The sequence below is a fragment of the Amblyomma maculatum genome, chromosome 7 (genome assembly GCF_055883805.1).
Source record: "Amblyomma maculatum isolate TAMU_Amacu chromosome 7, ASM5588380v1, whole genome shotgun sequence".
NCBI classification, from domain to species: Eukaryota; Metazoa; Arthropoda; class Arachnida; order Ixodida; family Ixodidae; genus Amblyomma; species Amblyomma maculatum.
The window spans coordinates 78,110,392-78,129,487 of record NC_139350.1 but is presented as its reverse complement, the minus strand read 5'-3'; the positions used below and the strand labels follow the sequence as shown (position 1 = coordinate 78,129,487).

At 46.3% G+C, this 19,096-nt stretch overlaps 1 protein-coding gene across 1 annotated transcript; it reads right to left on the bottom strand.

Moving 5' to 3' along the window:
- Nucleotides 1-2,121: 2,121 nt before the first annotated feature.
- On the bottom strand, nt 2,122-3,819 carry LOC146183696 (rho GTPase-activating protein 6-like). Its single transcript, XM_084608404.1, has one exon. The coding sequence runs from the start codon at nt 3,817-3,819 to the stop codon at nt 2,122-2,124; it is 1,698 nt and encodes a 565-aa protein (XP_084464530.1).
- Nucleotides 3,820-19,096: the final 15,277 nt, after the last annotated feature.

Sequence of the window (19,096 nt, the reverse complement as noted above, 5' to 3'; positions counted from 1 at the left end):
TAGACCTACTAAATTTGCGATGCGAACGGTGTCTGACAATGTAATCGCGTTCTGATCTCAATAAGCGATGCTTAAATAAGCGCCCCCATGTTTAAAGCATCCCGATGGACTTAGCCGTAACGATCGATTGGAGCTTAGAGATGACACGTTTCATGTGATATACAGTCGGAAATTAGTGAAACTTCATATAGCGAGCGCTTACAATCATCGCTTCGTAAAGCTTATCGGTAAAAGGACAAAATATTTAGAGATGCAGCTCATGACAAGCATCGCTTATTGTAACGCTATATGAAGCGTTACATATAGCGTTACATATAGCGCATATTTTGCTTTAGCTGAAGTGAAAAAAAAAAACACTACGGCGAACGACCAGTACGCGAACGTGCTACCTAATGTCTTGTAAACAGCAGCAGCCGTGGCCACGAATTGGAAGTGGTCTTTGGAAATGGAAGTAGAACGGAACACCCAACTGTGCCATGCGATGCGAAGAAACACTGAGCACAATAGGATCACCAGAAAACAGCGCGAAGCAGCGCGGCGATGACGTCGAGAAATAGAAAGGTGATCACATAGACCGGTAGAGTCGGAGAAACAACCGGACGGTGGCGGGAGGAGAGACAAGAGACGTGAGGTGGTAGTGGAAAGCATTTTCGTCAGCGCGCTGAAGACGCGAGGACACAGGAGGCAATCGCTCCGTTCTCCCATCATGCTTTGCTCGGGTCCGTCAGGGGATGGGGCGGCGCTGCAATTTCTGGAAAGGTCTATTATCTTTCCTTAGCAAAGAACTTCCTTCACAAATTTAGAGACAATGTGAGCACTTCAAAGTGGTGCTGAATTTTCCATTTAGATGGCACATACCCCCCACTGTGGGTATGTGCCATTATAACGAGGGAGAAGAAGCGAGATCGCATTAAAGTCTGGCGGATTCGGCCGATCAAGCGATATGCCAATAAGAGAGCGGGGCTGGCACGATGGAACAGCAGGTGGCGCAGGATGTCCCATATATTTGATCGAGGTGCGTCCCCATGAGCACTATTAAAATATCTTGCAAAGCAAATGAAGGGTAAATGAAAAAATCTGCGATTATTCTGTTTTTATAGTAGGCGAGTCGATGCAGCATACCCACAAAAAAGCAGGGTTCAAGAATGCAGTTCTTTTAGAACTTGTTTGCAGGATGCACCTTGCGCGTGTACGCATTAGTTTCTCCGGGATGGCTGCAGCAGCCTCAATGTTTCGCTTCAATGCAAGGGGCCACCTTATTTCCATGCTTCAGGCAGCCGTAGAAAAAAACGGCAGGAGCTGAAAAAAAAAATCGCGAGCATCGGCATTCCTCGCAGCGGCGCATGGCAGCGGCAACTCGTATCCTGGAGGAACTTTTGAAAGCAACCGCTAGGAGGCTTTCTGTGGCGCCCCTACAGGCGGTGCACGGGGCGTATAACCTGCTCCGACGCAGTAGCTGAAGAGCACCATGCATGCACAGTGAGGCTCATAGCTAAGTGATGACGTCACTGCGCTCCACGGAAACTGGCGATATTTATTGGGGTGGAAAAATGTCTCAACACAAAGGAATGGTCCTTAGTTTTGCGTGATATGCAATTTTCTCGGAAAATTATATATCGCTAGAATTGAAAAACACCGTTTTTGCCAATTCATAAAGTTGCAGGTTTGGGGACCTGCTGTCTGTGTACTAAACTATTGTCATCTATTAATTGTTACTCACAAAATGCATAAAACATTTACTTTTATGACAACTATTACATACTTGTTTTGTTTTTGATTGAATAAAAAATCGCAAACATTGCGTCAGGAGCGACGCACTGAAACAAAAAAATCCATTTTCAACCTTTAATACAAACATGACGCATTATATTTTTGCACTAAATCTTTTTCTTTTTATTACTAGGGTTGTTTTCTTAATGTCTACCGAAGTTGGGAGTTCTAGACTACTAGATTCGTTCGCCACAACGCATCAAATGCATCCAAAAATTCGAAAACGGCAAAAAAAGCAAATTTGATTGCAATTTAAAAAAAAAGTCATCTTCGTTTTTTATGAACGCCCACGTCAAGACTTCTCAGTACCTCAGTAATACTAAGGCGTGGTAGTACGTTAAGCACCGCGCACTAGGAGGTGTGTTGTGGTGGCGCGTTTAGCGTCGCGGCCATAGAACTGACGACAAGGATTTCATCCACGTCGTTGTCATCGCCTTCCGTGCCGCGGGATGAGGCGGAAGGCCGCCGCTCTAAACGCACATCGGGGGTGATGAGGATAGCCACCGACTCGTTTTGCTGCTGAGTGGTCGCGCGCTGCTCCTGGCCCCGGTGCGTCGTCGTCATGGGAAGCATCACCTCCGTCCGGAGCTCTTCGAGTTCGTCCTCCGCATTCGCGCCATCGAAGACTCGGTCATGGCCTTCGTCCTCTTGAGATCGAGGCGTGTTGTGGTAGCGCCTCCTGAGGAGAATTTCGAGGTCCTCGGGGCTCTCGATGAGCAGCCTTTTGTAAAGGCTGTCTAAGTCCTCCGCCGAGACCTTGAATAGCTCCTCGTAGTTTTCTATCAGTTGCTGCACGACCGAGATGACTTCGCTGCGCTCCTCCGCCCTCTTCAGGTTTTCTACAACAAACTTGCCCTTCTCAGAAGTTTTCTTCAATCGTAATATGTTTGGTCCCAGCATGGTAGCCAGGTTGTGAGCGTCCATCTTGTTTCCCCGGAGGGGCTGCCCTGTGGATGACTTCTTGTCCATCGCGTGGTCGGCCACGGTGCTAAGGAATTTGAGGAGCGCCCACAGGGTGTTTCTGCTGTGCGTGGGAAGAAGCCGCACTAGCTGTCGAAGGATGTCCAGCTGCTTGCTACGCTCCGCCACGCGCTGGGTGCAGATGAAGGGCAGGTAGAGTTCCCTGGTGAGCAGCGGCTGCGGCAGGTCGCGTAGGTACTCTTTCAACAGCTGCGCCACGTCGTGCGGAGGGGGGCGCTCCTGGTCCAGATCCACCTCGCGGCCACTGTCGAAATCTTCGCGAAGCTGGCGAACTCTCCGCATGGAGCCGCTGAGCCTGAATATGCCCACGGTGTTGAGGCCGTATTTCGCGAGATAACGTAGGCAGCAGTTGACTACGCGCGGTATGTGCGGGCCGCGCACGGCTAGTACGTCGTTGTTCCCGGGATCCGTGGTCAAACTACGATGGCGTAGCGACTCCACAGAGCTCTTTCGGGAGTCTTCGGTGGATAAGTCGGCTAGCGAAGAGCGCAAGCTCCCCCTGGCGTTGATCGAGCGTCCCGAGATCGAGTCGGCCGCGTTCACACTCGGGCACAGGTCTCCCGGGAACCAGGTGCCCGTTTCGGCCAGTGTCGAGTCCGGGAAGCGATACCGGTCGCTCTGCACCACCTGCTGCAGCTCAACGCCGAACACCTGGCCACAAGGGATGTCAGCACTTTCTTGGCGACTCGCAATGAAACACATGGTAAAAGCCTTTTTGCGCAGTAGGGCAGGCCTTCTCCAAAGTTTCGCCGATGCCACCGAAGCATCGTCACTGGGGACTTCTACTTTGCAGCCCAAGCCGACACTCTGAAGTCTATTTACAGCGAGTGGTCGTAAGCCTGATGCCTCCATCTCGTTGAGTGCCACTAGTGTAGTAGGCTGCAGCGTCAGTAGGCCTTCTGTCCGGGAAAGCCACTGACAGCAGCCCTCGGGGAACCACCTGCAGACTCTGAGCGTGGGCACCTTTGACTGGGACTTGACCCGCGGCCACCACAGCTTGCGCGGGACGCTGGACAGCCGACCGGACGCTCGACCGGCGTGCTGCTGCTGCTGTTGCTGCTGATTCATTCTGAAATGATGTCAACAGAAATTCGTGCCGTGTCCACTAATTTCTCCTACACCGAAAGGCAGTGCGGTTACAACGTTGGCCGCGTGCTTCAGTCCAGGGCCACAAGATAACGGTCTCCCATGCTTACAAGTTGCTCGCATCACAGCCATGCATCAGCTTCTTCGTATCACTGCGTTCTGCTTTGTCTACAAGTGGGACCGTTATCCTTCTGATCACCCTTACACCCATGACGTGATCCACCACGGCTGAAGACCAGCCTGCTCACTCCGTGAGATATTTTAACGATGGCCGGCGATGAGTATTCAGGTCGAGAGAGCTATCTAGGTCAGAAAAAATGCGATCCAACAAGGAGCGAGCCGCACTCCCCATAACCGGGAAAGGGTACGTAACCTGTAGTTTAAGGGAACGGCAGGTTTGCTCCTAGGGTAGTGCTTTCTCTTAAGTAAATAGCTCTGTTGTCAAGAATACTCATTATCTCGGCTCATTCGAGCTGCTACTATAAAGAAATATACAATTCGAACAAACCTAATCGGCTGCAAAGCGTTTTGCTTCTCAATCTACTTATGTGCATATTAGAAAGAAAAGAGCATCTTAATTTCCGTCATGACGACAAATTAAATATTATAATTAAGAACTGGGTTTAATACCACTGCACCTCGCAACAAGAAATATACAGGATAGAGGAAAAGTTCAACCGTCACTTGTGTTCTCCCACGAAACTGCTAGAAATAGCGAATTTATTCTTCTCTAAGCAATAATAAACACTGCCAACAAGCAGAAAAAGACATTATAAGCGTTGAGAAGGCTTTAGATATTGCATAAGTTAAAACTTAGCCAAATTTAGAAAGTAGTAAATCGAACTTTTGACGCCTACTCCTTAAGGCGAAGTCATAAGTTCAACTATGAATGGAAACATGCGTACAGTTTTATATTTATTTATATATTTTTAGTTTACATAATGCAATACGTTTTAGTGCCTGGTGTTTATAAAGTAATTAAGATCGTTTCTAGCACAATTCGATAAAAAGTGAACCAGCGGTAGTGTTTTTTATTTGGAAATAAAGTTGTCCAGTTTTTGATGTTTTTTTTTTTAATTTTGGGCGATCTCATTGTGACATCGAGAAAGAATGGAGTATTTAAGAAATTCAAATTTTCTCTGAAAGGAAACACAAGTCGCGGACATTATAGAGAACATGTTTCGGAGTCTATACTTTAGTAGGTCGCGTCAGAATTTAGGGCTGAATATTGGCAATTTATAAACAAGCGCTGAGTTTTACATTCATTTTTCTCATCTTAATCAATAGAATGCAGCATATTTAGAATCCCTAATATTTTTGAGGTACTAGATATGTTGAGGGATTTTCATAAAAATCGAAAGTGACTTTGAAAGTTGCGCCTTTTTTGCTATTTTCGAATTTTGGGCGCATTTGAGGCATTCTGGAGATGCATTCTAGAGCTGCCAATTTCGTCTGACATTAAGAAAAATACTAGCAATAAAGAAACAATGTTTTAGTGCTAACAATGTAAACCGTCATGCCTGTATTTGAGGTTGAAAATGAATTTTTTATAGCGCGTCGCTCCTAGAGCGATGTTTGCGATTTTCTACTAATTCAAATGCAGCAACAAAACAACTCAATAATAGTTCTCATAAAAGCAAACGTTGCATACATTTTGTGACTATAAGAAGTTGATGACAATATTTTAGTACACAAGAAATACGTTCCCAAACTTGCACCTTTTAGAAATGGCAAAAACACCGTTTTTCAGCTGTAGCGATACACGATTTCTTTTCCCGAGAACACTACTGCATTTCTTGCAAACCTAAGGCTTGTTCCTTGTGTGTCGAGACATTTTCCCACACAAAAATTTCATTACAAACAAAAAAGATCATGGGCCCTCGATTACCGATCTTATCTGAACACCCATGCGGTGGCCTCGGGACGGTTGTATCTTCCCATTATCCGTCCCGTTATTGAATCTGTAAGGGAGGTAAAGTGGGGTTTATGTGCACAACTCATATGGGAGGCCGCTAACTTGTATTTAGGATTCTTAAACTATGCTTCTACTTTGTCGCGTGACGTCCCAGCCAGATGGTTCCACTTCCAATCACTATTTGGGCCATGACGTCATCATCGGCACTCGAATTGGTCCGACAGATTTTCACACCGTAGACTCGCTGTGCGACGGACATTCAAAATATTTTCAGGTCCCAGTGCCTCCAATATCAAGAACAGCCTGGCTAACTGCAGGATACATCAAAAGCCACGAGCTGTAGCCCCTGATGCAGGAAACGCATCCACTGATGTTTGAGTAATAAAAAAATATGGCAAATCAGTCCTCTCTTATATAAATTAAATCATTTGCAGATATGTCATTTGGTTACTACTTCCCAACAGCTGACGTAAGCAGTCAACAACTTGGAAGCTTACTGCAGGATTGATAATTCATTGATATTTTGTGCGCAGTTAACGCTTAGGTTGCTACTTATCAAATCACTACACGCCGTCCGCAACTTGGTTGCTCATACAGCAAGACTGACATTTTGTATACAGGCGATTACTAGATACAACTTGTAAACTTAACAACTGCAGTCCACTCAGTCAAAACATTGAATGTTAACAGCTGAATTTGTGCTGTGTTGACAATCTGTGCTAGGTCAACTTCGATACATCTCGTCAGTAAACAACATCAGTACATCCAGTCTACAATTTGTTGTCACTATTCGATAGGTATTTGTATTGATAAAATATCAAAAACATGGTGTGTACTTTTTTATCAGACATTTATTGACTGCCTTTTCACAAGTAAACAACATGAATATTTACTTTAAATACTCATTTTTTGTAAGGGTAGTATTATGGAGACATGGCGGTCTTTTAATTGCAATGGTAATGAATGTAGAATGCCTAGGCTGCGTGGCTTACCGCGATGGCAGCAAAGAATTGAGCCTAAACAGTTATGTCCATCGGTCTCCTTCCGAGACAGCCACGACTAGTCTGCGCATCTTCGTACATTTGGACAGCAATAATTAATAAATGAATGATCCAATAGGAAGCGTAGTCAAACTCAACAACCGAGCGCTCGTTTCACGCCGGTGAACAAAGCAATCGGGTTAACTGGGACGTGTGATTCATGTTGTTGCACGCGGACGCGATTAGGCGAGCGAATTTGTCGTAAACTGCAGAAGAAATGGGGACCTATGCCGCGTCGCGAATACTCTATGAACGAGCCAAGATAAAACATCCCGCCGAGAGGCATCCATGACTGTCGCATACGTGCGATTGGCATGCTTGCACCCCCACAATGACCAATTAAATGTCTAGTGCGCTTGAGTGACGCGCTATAAACCTTTTACCTAGAAATAAGATTGGCCCCATTAAAGAGTGACTCACCTGTCAAGCACTCCTTTGTGGGCGTGCCACGGAACCAGCAGAACTTTCGGCCAGGGCTGTTTGTCAACTTCTGCACAAACAAGTAGAGAAAAGAAGAGGATTGAGGATACGTACGCCGCACTCTCGCGTCGTGGGCACAAAGTGCTTACAGAAATTTAAAGGAATACAGCAGACTACAAAGCCTGCTTAAAGTGAGAATGAGGAGAAATATCAAAATAAGCAAGACAGGTGTACTGTCCCCCCGAACACGACCAGCATATCTAGTCAGGGCTGCGTTAGAGAGAAAACGTCCCAATAAAGTCACAGAGCCATTCAAGCTCAAAGGAACAGGGAAAAGTGAACTACGGTGACAATTTATTCAAGCCTTTGCAATCCCATCAAAGATATGAGCACTCGTCACGTGAGCGATGGAGTCTGCGTTCATGCCGGCAGGGCGCGACCTCTGGCTTCACCCAAAACTCCCTCATCGAGAAGCAGATGCTCTCCGCCGTCTCCCCTGTGATTAAGTGTGTCGGCGTTGATTTTCAGCGCGCGTGTACGTTCGAAATATACCCCGTGGGTGAGAAAGAACCTGCTTTACGTAATCCCGCATAATGTGGAAGAAACTAATGGTCACGTTTACAAAGGCATGGCGTTTTGTCAAATTCGGTGAATTGTATTCGGCCGCGAAGTCCGCTAGCAACGTAGAGGGCTCTTCAACAGCACGCGAGTAGCAGATGCGCTCAAATATTATTTATCATATCGGATATTTATCATTTCACTGTATAATATCTCACGGTTCCTCCAAATTGTCTTCGTCAATTGAGGCTGGACCGCCTGCAAATCCGCGTCTGACACTTACATCGCTGCATTAAAAAGCTATAGATGTAGACGATATCAAATGTCTTACCTTCGCTTCTGAAAAACAACAGTCGTATGTTTTGGCTTATGATTAACCTTCGCATTGATAACGTCATTGTTTTGGTAAACACAGCCGGCAAATCCGTTCCACCTAACGAATTTGCTATAATTCAAAATGACAAATTTCAAAACATTTTTCGTAATTTTCAAGCCCAAATATGCTAGCTACTTTGCATCCCTCTTACACCTTCATTCCTCTCATTATTGTGAACACGGTTATGATTTAGAAACTTATTAAAAAACTTACAGGATCATTCCTTTGATTCCATAGATTTTAACTTTCTGAAAAATACCTGTATTTGTGTAGTTCAAAAATACTAACGAGAATATTCCATTAGTGATTTCAAAAAACAGCTCTTTAAGCTAAATTAAAAATTAGAAAGTTGGTTGGAATTTACAAATCGGATAATAAAAATTCACCAACGAACTGTAGGTCTATTTCGTTTTCTAGTGCAAAGAGTAAGCTCTTGAACACATTATATTCTCGAACCTTGCATCATTTTCAGAACCTAACTCATTTTATTCAATAGCTTAACATCATGTTAACAACAGGCATTGATAAGAAAAAGTACCTCAAAACACCCGACTGTATATATAACGGGACTGACCACAGTTTTTTAAAGTACTGGAAATGGCGTATAAAACGAGCTACAAAAAGTACTCATTTTTTCCACGTACGGTTTTGGAATATAACAAGTTTCCAGCTGATGTACGTGAGTGTAAATCGAGATGTATTTTTACGGTAAATCGATGATTTGTGAATTTACTGTTCTTTCAAACCATTATTTGTTGAGCGAATGTACTGTTGCTCTTCCAGTATGTCTACCCTCTCCCCCCTTTCGTGTTATTTCTCTCGTGCGTCTTTTTTTGTTTATTTACTCGTCAATTCCATGTTGTACGCACTCCCCTGTTACAATGCTTGGGCGCTGCACAGTCAACTGAAAAAAAAAAAAGGATATTGGATAATCATTTTCATGCGAAACTCAACTCATATGTTTTACTAATAAAATCAGTCCATTTTTAAAGGTTATTTATGAGCTGTTTGCATTTTGTACACTTTTCTAATGCGTTTGAAAAAATATTCCGCTTACTCCTATTTCATAAACTTAACCAGCTTAAAATTACCTTTTTTTTCTGCACCAAAGACTCTCTTTGTAATTGTTCTCAATTTATTAAATGTATTATAGGTAATGGGACTACCTCGAACCTGAGTTTCTGTTTTCAATCTGGAGTTCCACAGGGATCCTCTTTAGGACCTCTTCTCTTTCCCATTTACATTAGCAACCTTCCCCCTCAAGTCTGCACTGATATTCATCTTCTTCTGTGGAATCTTCCTTCAAATAATTTCTCATTACGAAGCTAACATTCTTCAGTCACACCTATATTCTAGATTTGCCTGGTACAGCACTGGCAAACGCAATTAAATATCAACGAGTGTAAATTAATGCATGTCTCCCATGCCTTTAGATCCCCTTTCTTTTTACAAGTAATCCTCCCAGGGTCTTTTTCTCCAAATATATAAATGGGTGTTCTCATCGCATTTGATGTAAGCAGGCCTTTGCATGTTGAGAAGATATTTGGCAACGCAACCTCATATTGTTAATTATGCCGTAAATTATCAGCAGCGTTTCTGCTTTAAAACAACTCTTATATAAAACTCTCGATATAAATTATAATGCGTCTATCTGGTCAGTGATTCAAGCACAATTTGGATACTTTACTTGAAATGGTGCAGAATAATTCTACTTGCATCATCTGTTCTTGTTATAACCGCACTGCCAGTATACCTTCTATGAAATAAGATCTTGTCTTCCGCCATCAGCTTCCCGCCAAAAACCTTTTTTGTTTCAACTTCTATATCATAAGCTTTAATATCCCCCCAACCTCCGAGGTGAATTTATTCTTCAGCGACGTTATGTATCTGACCGTGCTCACCATTGATTTAAGGTCTGTTATCAAGTAGCGTCGTACAGAACGTTATTTAACTCTTTTATATGTCGAAGTTCACAAGATTGTGCGGGAACCCGACGACGCCCTCTGGTTCTACGCGCTACGCACGCTGTTCCCCATTTGTAGTGGTGCATGCGCTTTCAATGCGACGGCGCATGAGCGAGCTGTCAGGTGCGGGGACGGCATGTGATCTGCCTAGAAGCGAGGGAAGATAAGGACGGCGGAAGCTCTGCTGGGACCGCGTCCCAGGCTAGCATGTCACCGCCGGGATTTTAAACAGGCCGGCGCATGACATTGTTTCCCAGCAGTGCAACGTCACGATTGCGGATAGGCAATAACAGGTCAAAGCGCGAGCAAAGTAGCGACCGGAAGTACACGTGGAAGCTTCATTTGCTGGCTCTTTACTGACCTTCCGCAGTCCTGTCGTAGGCGTCAGGGGTGCGTTGGCTTTGCCAAGTTCTTGCTGCTGACGGCCAGCCTAATGCCTACGGACGGTGGAGCGGAGCCTTGCCAGGAAAAATACTGGATCGGTGCCTCCTGGCATGGCTTAGGTGCTTCTGCGTGAGTTGTTGTCAGCTCAATATGATACGTTCCTTACACCAATGGGAACTTTTTCGCCTTGTCGCACCATCCTATTCACGTCGCAGTGTGTTTTATTTTGTCGCTTTGACACCGTGCCCTCCCCCCCCCCCCCCGTTCTGTTTTAATCTTCGTATTACGTTCTCGCGAGTCTCCACCGCATGCATGCTTTCCTGCGCCGCAGCGTCCAATTTTGTGTCTTTGCAAAGTGCTTTTTTTTTTTATCCAGAATAAACTGGTGCTTTTAGACCGACTGGATTTGTCACTCAATGGGGCGAGACCGCGGCTTCCGAGTCCGTCCTTTAAAAGGCTTCAATTGGGAGAGCCTTCTTTCCGATATTGTTCTGTTAATGGTAATGCCAGACTGAAATGAGTTCTAGTTGATATTGTATAACTAGGAGTTACCTCGCCTTAACATGATTTTTGATTATGCGCTAATAATCCTATCTGTAATGCTTCGATCACAATGGTAAATAAATAACAACAGAATTAACTTTGTACTGATTGCAAAGTTGGACGCGCTTTGCTGATCAAGCAGCGCAATGTGCTGTCAGTTATCGCGTGTTAGTTAATTGCGCAGTATAAACACAGTCAGCAGTTGTGACTTACTCTGCTGTCGTCGTTACGAATTTCTATTTAGGTGAATTGCTTCTTGCGGTTTGTAACTCCAAGTCGATTCAAATCTGCCATAATCGGTTGCGTTCCGTCTATAGCTATCCAAAAGAAGGTATGCATAATTTTCACAAATACACATCCAGCTGAGTGAAGCAGAGAAGCTTTTTCGCGCCGGAAATCGTACATTGCGTGCATGCGGCCCGCGCATACGGGGTAACGGAAGCTGAAAGATGACGCAGCGTGTGAACGATACTTTTCGCATAAATTTAGCATACTTAGAATGGTGTCCCTTTTTCCAATCGGCAAAAAGCATTAGGATCGCGTGCTCGCATCGCGCTTCGCATGTTGGGAACGTCATCATATGTCTGAGCAACTTCTAAACGCAAAAGTGTGACTTGCTCTCTGCGGCTCCAGCATGCCCGCAGCATGCACAAAGTAGGCATTGTGAAGCACCACAATAGAGCGAAATGAACTCATCGGCCGCTTCGTTTGATGAAGGTTGGAAGCTTGAGGTTCTGAATTCCTGAATGCAATGACCACACGCAGATGGAGTCAGCGCTCGTGTTCCCGTCTAGACATTTTCTAGATAGTCTTTTTACCCCGTTTAAATATGAGAGTTTGCATTCTCGACAGATCTGGGCACTCTATTTTCGCCGTTTTGCACGGTAGTTGGCCAGTTGGATGTCATCAGACCAACGTGGCGCATCATTTCCCTCGAGTGTCCCATTATGTTACCACAAACTCAAGGGGTTCAACTACTAACCAATTGCCGTCAAAACTCCGAGAAAGATAATTGGATTGAAACCGTGCATTTAAATATGCATATGCTGGAGAAATTGTGTCACAACAACAATGAGAGAATCAACGAGTTGTCTCAGGAGCGAAAATGAAAAAAGTTAACTGCATTAGATGCTCTAAAGCTGTAAAGCAGTGTGCAATAAGTTGAATTGGATACTGCACTGACATATTATGCAAACAAAGTCAGTGAAGACCGAATAATGCTTGATATTACCTCTTTTAGCAGAAATAAATATGTTAGGAAAGTAGGGCCTCAAAGCCTATATATGCGGAGAAACAAAAGCTGTTTCTTGACCAGATATCCGATCATTAATTTGTGGGTGATGTTACTTGACCTGTAATCAACATCATGGTTCCAAAGGTTTCGCTATTCTAGTTGGTTAGCATATGCGCAGTTGTTTCCTGTTCGTCCTCTACCAAATCTGCGAAGGATTGATAATTCCACTAATATCTTGAGGAATAGGAATTTTTTATCCCCACAATCGACTCATCCACCTCTGAAATAACATGACATCTGCGAGCATGCCCCATCTCAAGCTAGTCCTCTATTTAAAAGTTTCTCACCATATAAAACTTGACTCCTACGGCAGCGGGCTCCTGGGTTGACTGCCACTGGTCTCCTGGTTGCTGCCCCTGCTGGCTCACCTCACTCCACGGCAAGAGAACGAAGCGCCTCAGCAACGCTCAGCGCTCGGTTGTTCCTTGCCAAGGTTAGAGTAGCCGCTGTCCGGGGCCCTCCCAGTAAAGTACCAGCGGGAGCGCCTTACAGGCAAGGGTCAGTGGAACGGTCGACCCTAGCGCTGGAAGGGCTGCTCGAACCGTTGCTCGCGGCTCGAGCCTCCTGGCTCAGTCCGGTGTCCTCTTCTTCTTCATATTCCATTCAAAGCAAAGGGCCCACAGCCATGAAATGCGCTTGCCTGACCAGAAGGAAAAATTGTGTATGTATATTTTCCTTGATAGCTATTTACCGAAAGGGGAATAAAAGAAATCTAGAAAAAGGGAAACAAGCTTCTGGAACCTATGCTGGCACTCAGTATTGCGAAGGTTTCATCAGTAAAAACACCTAAAACATATTTGAGAATTGCTTGAAAATGCAGTCAACCATTCGCACTTTACAAAAACCTCAATATGTCTGGCGCAGAAAGGCAGTCTGGAAGTGCAGCACAGCAGAACATTTCGAACGTTGTCTTGATATTGCAATGTTGATGGGGTCATTCATGCTTTGATACCTTCAACGTCTTTTCTGCGGAGACGCTGCAGGAGCAGCGTCGAGAAAGTATGGAAACTGGAAGTTTTGGTCATTTGTTTCGACCCATCGAAGTAAGCAACGAGTTCCAAACAAAGATGAAATGGTGCATGTAACCGTGATATATGCTTGTAGCATTTTCTTTCACATATTGATGTTGCTACTGTAGTCAACACAGTCGTTTAAGATGAACAAGCGAACAGGCTTACTGTCCCTACGTGGCGTGATAACTCTTTCGAACGGCGTAAAAACACACACTGCCCCGCTGGGTCCGTTTCCGCGGCGGCATAGTTCTTGGGATCCCTCTCACCACTCCATCTTCGCCATATTTCCGAAATTAGAGCTGCCGAATTTCAGATCGGCGCCTCAGCGGAGCTACGCTCCCCTGAAGAGTTCGAGGCGGGAGGCGGGAGGCGAGAGCCCGGAAAGGCGCGCGTGGCTTTCGTTCGTGGCTCGAAAATGCGTAGCTTCTCCATCGACAACTCCACTGACGCTGTGAAGTGGGAGCAAAACGCAAGGAATTGGCATTTCCTCAACTCAGATTGACTTAGCTTTCCCTCTTTTCATGCTTGATTACACTCCCATTTTTGTGGCGGCATATTTGACGTTTGCACAGCCATCCATATAGTATGTCCTCAGCCCTGCAACATCACTTCAGTGACGGATGCTAGTAAAGTTTGTGCTGTCTGCACAGGTATTTGATCTACTTTTCGTAGGCACTTTTTTATGTAACACCTTCTCGTTTCACTAAAATTGTGCCTTTGTAGTTTCAAGAACTCACTTAGTGGACATACCAACTTTAAGGAAGTGCTGCACACTGATGTCATGCATGAAAGTGTGCAACGTATGGACGCCGCTAAGATATCCCATGGTTTGATGGATTCCAGATGATTTACACAGGCGGAGTCTACCCGATGAACAAGGTTTGCACCTGGCAGCGTGTAGGGTGGGTAGATGTCAGCGCGCAGTGTAGCGGTCGGCTGCTCTAAGCAATAGCAAAATCATCCTTTTTGGAGCATCTTTGTTCTTACATTGCATCTTGTACCTACTATACGTAGCTACTCATAGGTGTCACGTTTAGCTTATGTGGACCCCCCCTGCATAAACTGATTGAGCCACCAATCCCAAGAATGTTTAAGTAATGATATCACGTGGTGGCGAGGCCTCGAAAACAGTTGACTCGGATATGCAAGCGCAAGACCCCTGGGACGAAAGCGAACCGGGGGGCAGCACGCTCAGACAAAACGGAAAGCGCAGTGTTTACAGATGCGTACTAATACATAAGGTAAGATGGAGTCCAAAGTCAGACTCCGCCCGCACCACTAATGTATCGCGTCGACAAACCCCGCAACACTTGCTGGGGTGTCGGTTCATGGTAACTGCAAAAGTAGGCATCAGTACGACAAAACTCTCAGCTCCGCTGAAATTGACCTTTCAGCGATCTTGGCCATAGTCCACAAAATAAGAGAAGAGGCATTAGTTGCACTGCAAGAATCTAGTGGCCGAGTAACGAAATATAGCGACAGCCAAGGAAGCCCTCAAACGCTTTCGAGAGGCACGTAAAATCCGCACAGCTATGGGCAACATCAAAACATGGAGCCGCGTACATCTCGAGACCATGGTTTTAGGTGAGAGTGGACTGAGTGCTTCGACACGCGGGCGGCGTCGGAAACGAGGCCGCGCACGCGTTGGCGAGAGATATTATAGACGATGACCGCTCGTCTCGCCACAGTCGATACGGCCTGCACCGGGTAACCCCTGCCAGATCACTCTTTTCAGCGCGGCCAGACAAGATAGACGGCGTGAAATCGAGGCTCAGACTACTGTAAATCCCAACCCCTTACCACCTCGTCTTCCCTAAGGTGAATAAGTTCGCACTCCCCGCAGATGCGTTTGCCAAATGGCTGTCGAATTCAAAGCCCTGGCACCATGACCTAGCCGCTGAGCCAGAAGATCGGTACGAATGCGACGACGAACACGTGGTCCCAGTTACATGCATGACTTCCCTGACGCAACTACCCCCCTTCCTTGAATTGGCCTTCGTGGAAGCTCGGTTTAATAATGACACTCACTTCTATGTTGTTATAAATCAACCTCAGCGCCGCGACTGTTAGGCTCTTCGCATGAATTTCGTCCACTGATCACACGCCTCTCTGCTCCGGACCGATACCCTGAAAATGCGTTGAAAATTTGATTTAGTTCAACAATAAGAAAACAATTCTGAAACAAATTGGCGGGAGCCATCTGAACGTAGTGTGGAGAGCGGTAGCTCGAGTAAGCATGGTTGAACACAGTTTGCTTTGGTTCTACCCCCATGACTCTCTGCGAACGTCAAGTACACAGCCAAATCAGTGGTTCCAGCACGCGCCTCCTCCATAGCTCACTGCGCACCTCAAAGATACCCTAGTCAGGCGTAGACAACACGGAGATGTCGAGGAGGGCATTGTTAAGGGAGAGGTACTAGGCAAGCCAGATGGGCAGCGCAAAGAGAAAGCTATATTGTGTCAGAACGGCGGGGGGGTGGGGGGGACCTTCAAGAAGCATGCACACATGACGACATTAAGCATCCTCTTTGAAAAAACCGGAAAGGATCAATCGAGCAAAGATAAATGAAATTGGCCGGAGGGAGGTTGGGTTTATGCACAGGCGCATCGTACTGAGGCTTGGCTTACGGTGAGTGGTCTCTCACATAACGTGCTACAGCTTACGACTGCCTGCTAGAGACACGTGCCAAATAAGGCACAAATACTGAATAAGCGATGTGCGCCGATCGTAGCAGCGACAGATAATTGAGTAGAGAAATCACCGCCTCAGACCACTAGGCAAGAGCTCCAAGGAACCCGGCCTTGGAGCAGCCATCCGAGGTGTTGTTCGGCCGTGTAAACAACTCATCGAGCGGATGGTCGGAATTACAGGGAAGGGCCGATTTCTGGTTGCTCTTCAAGGGCATTCATCCCCTTTCAGGGTGAGTCGGCGGGTGAACACCATTTCCAACTCGGTTTCACCCATTGCGTGCGACCGCTCGCGTCAGATCCCTTGAAACAGATGTGGACCCCGAACGTAGACTATGGATGGCCTGCAGACTCTGGGAGCCTTTTGCGCCACCATCTACGCAGCATCAACGAGGCGACCAAAATGTTCTTTCTCTGACGCTGTGAAAATGTAGGATAAAAAATCCGCCCTCCTAACTCCTTCACTCAACGGCACTTGCATCCTTTGTGGAGCTGGCACTTGCATCCATATCGAGCGGAAATCAAATCCCACTTCTAACAAAGCCGAGCTTAAATGTCGTTTCCGTTTTAACCTGAAGTCTTTTTTTCCTTGCTTACTATTCCATTGCTAACATAAATGAGTGGTCGCGCTATAGCCAAACAGTATTAACCGCAGCAGTATGACAGTGAACGAAAATCTGTCTGCAGAGAACTGCATGGATACAGAATGAAAATAAAAATAATGCAAACTAGAACAGACACTAAAAAAGCCCGAGAGACGGGAAAGAAAAAAATATTCTAAATGCTGGTTTGCAGATTAGTTGAGGCAAGGCCGAACTCAACGACGGCGGCGCGCGCCTTGGAAGTGAATGGCTCTGTGTGCTTGCTCGTGTTGCGAGAGCTCGGGCGGATTCCCTTTTTCTTTCAGCGTGTCCGCAGCTGTGCCGATTTATTGTTTTTCGTCTCGGATTTTCAAAAACATGCAATAATTCTTACTGAAGTTGTTAAAACGAAATAATAAAGTTTCAGATTAGCACTGACGAGTAGAAAAAAATGCTTGTTTGTATGGACTCATGCCACCTGTATACTATACTGGCGCTCTCCAAACCCTTGACAATATTGAAGGGGGGCCACGGCCACCATAAATGGACACACTCACGTCTCAACGTAGTCAAAGCCGTACATCCGTCACCTCTTACAGAAAGCGTAAAACAGTGTCTACCCGTCCAGTTGTGCAGCAAACAAAAGCGGGTTTCAGAATGGGGGGATCCAGTTACCTCATCCGGTCAGAGCAGTATTTCGCGCGTGCACACTGTCGCCCTGCAGTCACGTCTTGCGACGCGGCTCTGCGGAAGGGGTTAGCATATGCTTCAATGTATCCACTGCACCGCAATCACCGCACGCGTCGCTCGACGAAAGTGCGTGGTGCACCCGTCTAGCCCCGGGTCACACGCAGCCAACGAGCTCTCTTCGCGCGATGCGTGGGTTCGGGTGTTGTTGACAATGGTGGTCATTGATCACCGCAAGCACGTCCTCCGGAGCAAGTGCGCACACCACAGTAACCGGGCACACACTGCGTACGAACTCTGAATTAGCGCTCTCGTATCGCATACAGCAGCGGGGAGCCACGGCCGGGAGTCGGCTCCAAAAGGCGGCGCGGAAGTCACTCAGCAGGGCGCACCTTTAAAAACGCCTATAGGGAAATGTATCGGGTTCGTTCGACTTATACCCTTAGCCACAGCCTTTCACGAAATCGAAGACTGGTGTCCACATTGCTTTCATATTGCTTTTGAAAGTATAACAGACCTCTGCGATATGAGTCCGTAGACCGGACGCTCTGTAAGCGCCAATTTTTACAAAATCGAGCCGCGATGCGAAGGAGCCGTGAGCTGTATATCCACTGAGTATCGGGGGGCGCTGTATTACGTAGTTTGCTGGTTGTGTTTTAATAAAAGTTCACGTTGTTGGTGCGTATACAGTTGGTGTCCTTTCAAAAGGTTGAATGCATACTAACAAGATAAAACACCACTTGGGGTTTACAAGTTTATGTCAAATAATTACTTGACCTTGTGCATCAGAATCAAAGTCTGCTGCCGTTCGGTCGATTTGTTACAATTTGAATCCGAGTTCATGTATGTGGGTGTGAGTAAAGAATATTGTTACTAGTCGGGACTCGGGCAGCTTGCCGGGATCGGGCGGGTAATGGCGTAACGCGTACCATAATCAGTCGCTACGGCGATCCATTTGTTGCCCGAGGCAGAGGCCGGGAAGGGTCCGAGCAAATCAACACCATTACGGATAAACGGGCCAGTCGGGGTGAAGATTGGCTGCAGGCGTTCTGATGGCGATGCGGATGATTTTTGCCGACTCTGCCACAGCTCACATGCGGCCACATAGTGCTGAAATGAGTGATAGAGACCGGGCCAGTAAAACCATCGGTGCACGCTGTCATACGTGCGGGACACGCCAAGACGTCCAGCGGGGGGAACATCATGAAATTGTTCCAGGATGGTGGAGCGCAGATGTTTCGGAACGACGAGCAAGAGTTCAGCGCCATCAGGTCGCATATTTCGGCGGTATAGTGCGTCCGCTTGAAGCACGAACATGGCGAGGGAAGGATGAGACTGGCCGGTAGTCAGACGGTCGATGATAGACCGGAGCGCGGAGTCCAAGCGCTGTTAGTCGGCAATGCGGGAAAAGGCCGAAAAAAGACAGGACGCATGCGTCGATGTCACAGGCCGTAAAGATGGAATAATTGACAGGATGGCGGGACAAGCAGTCTGCCTCTCGGTGAAGCCGACCACACTTATAAGCCACAGAAAAGGTGTATTCTTGCAAACTTAACGCCCAGCATCCAAAACATCCAGTAGGTTCTTTGAGTGAAGATAGCCAGCACAAGGCATGGTGGTCCGTGATAACAGTAAAGGGTAACCGAAACAAATAAGGGCGGAATTTCGCAATAGCCCAAACAAGAACTAGGCACTCCCTCTCTGTGATACAGTAATTTTGTTCTGCCCTAGATAGTAGGCGACTGGCATACGCAATCACTCTGGTATACGGACGTGGTGTCGCTGAGCGAGGATAG

What these genes read in the sequence shown, in the direction of transcription:
- LOC146183696 (XM_084608404.1), bottom strand. Translation starts at nt 3,819, where the DNA reads ATGAATCAGCAGCAACAGCAGCAGCAGCACGCCGGTCGAGCGTCCGGT.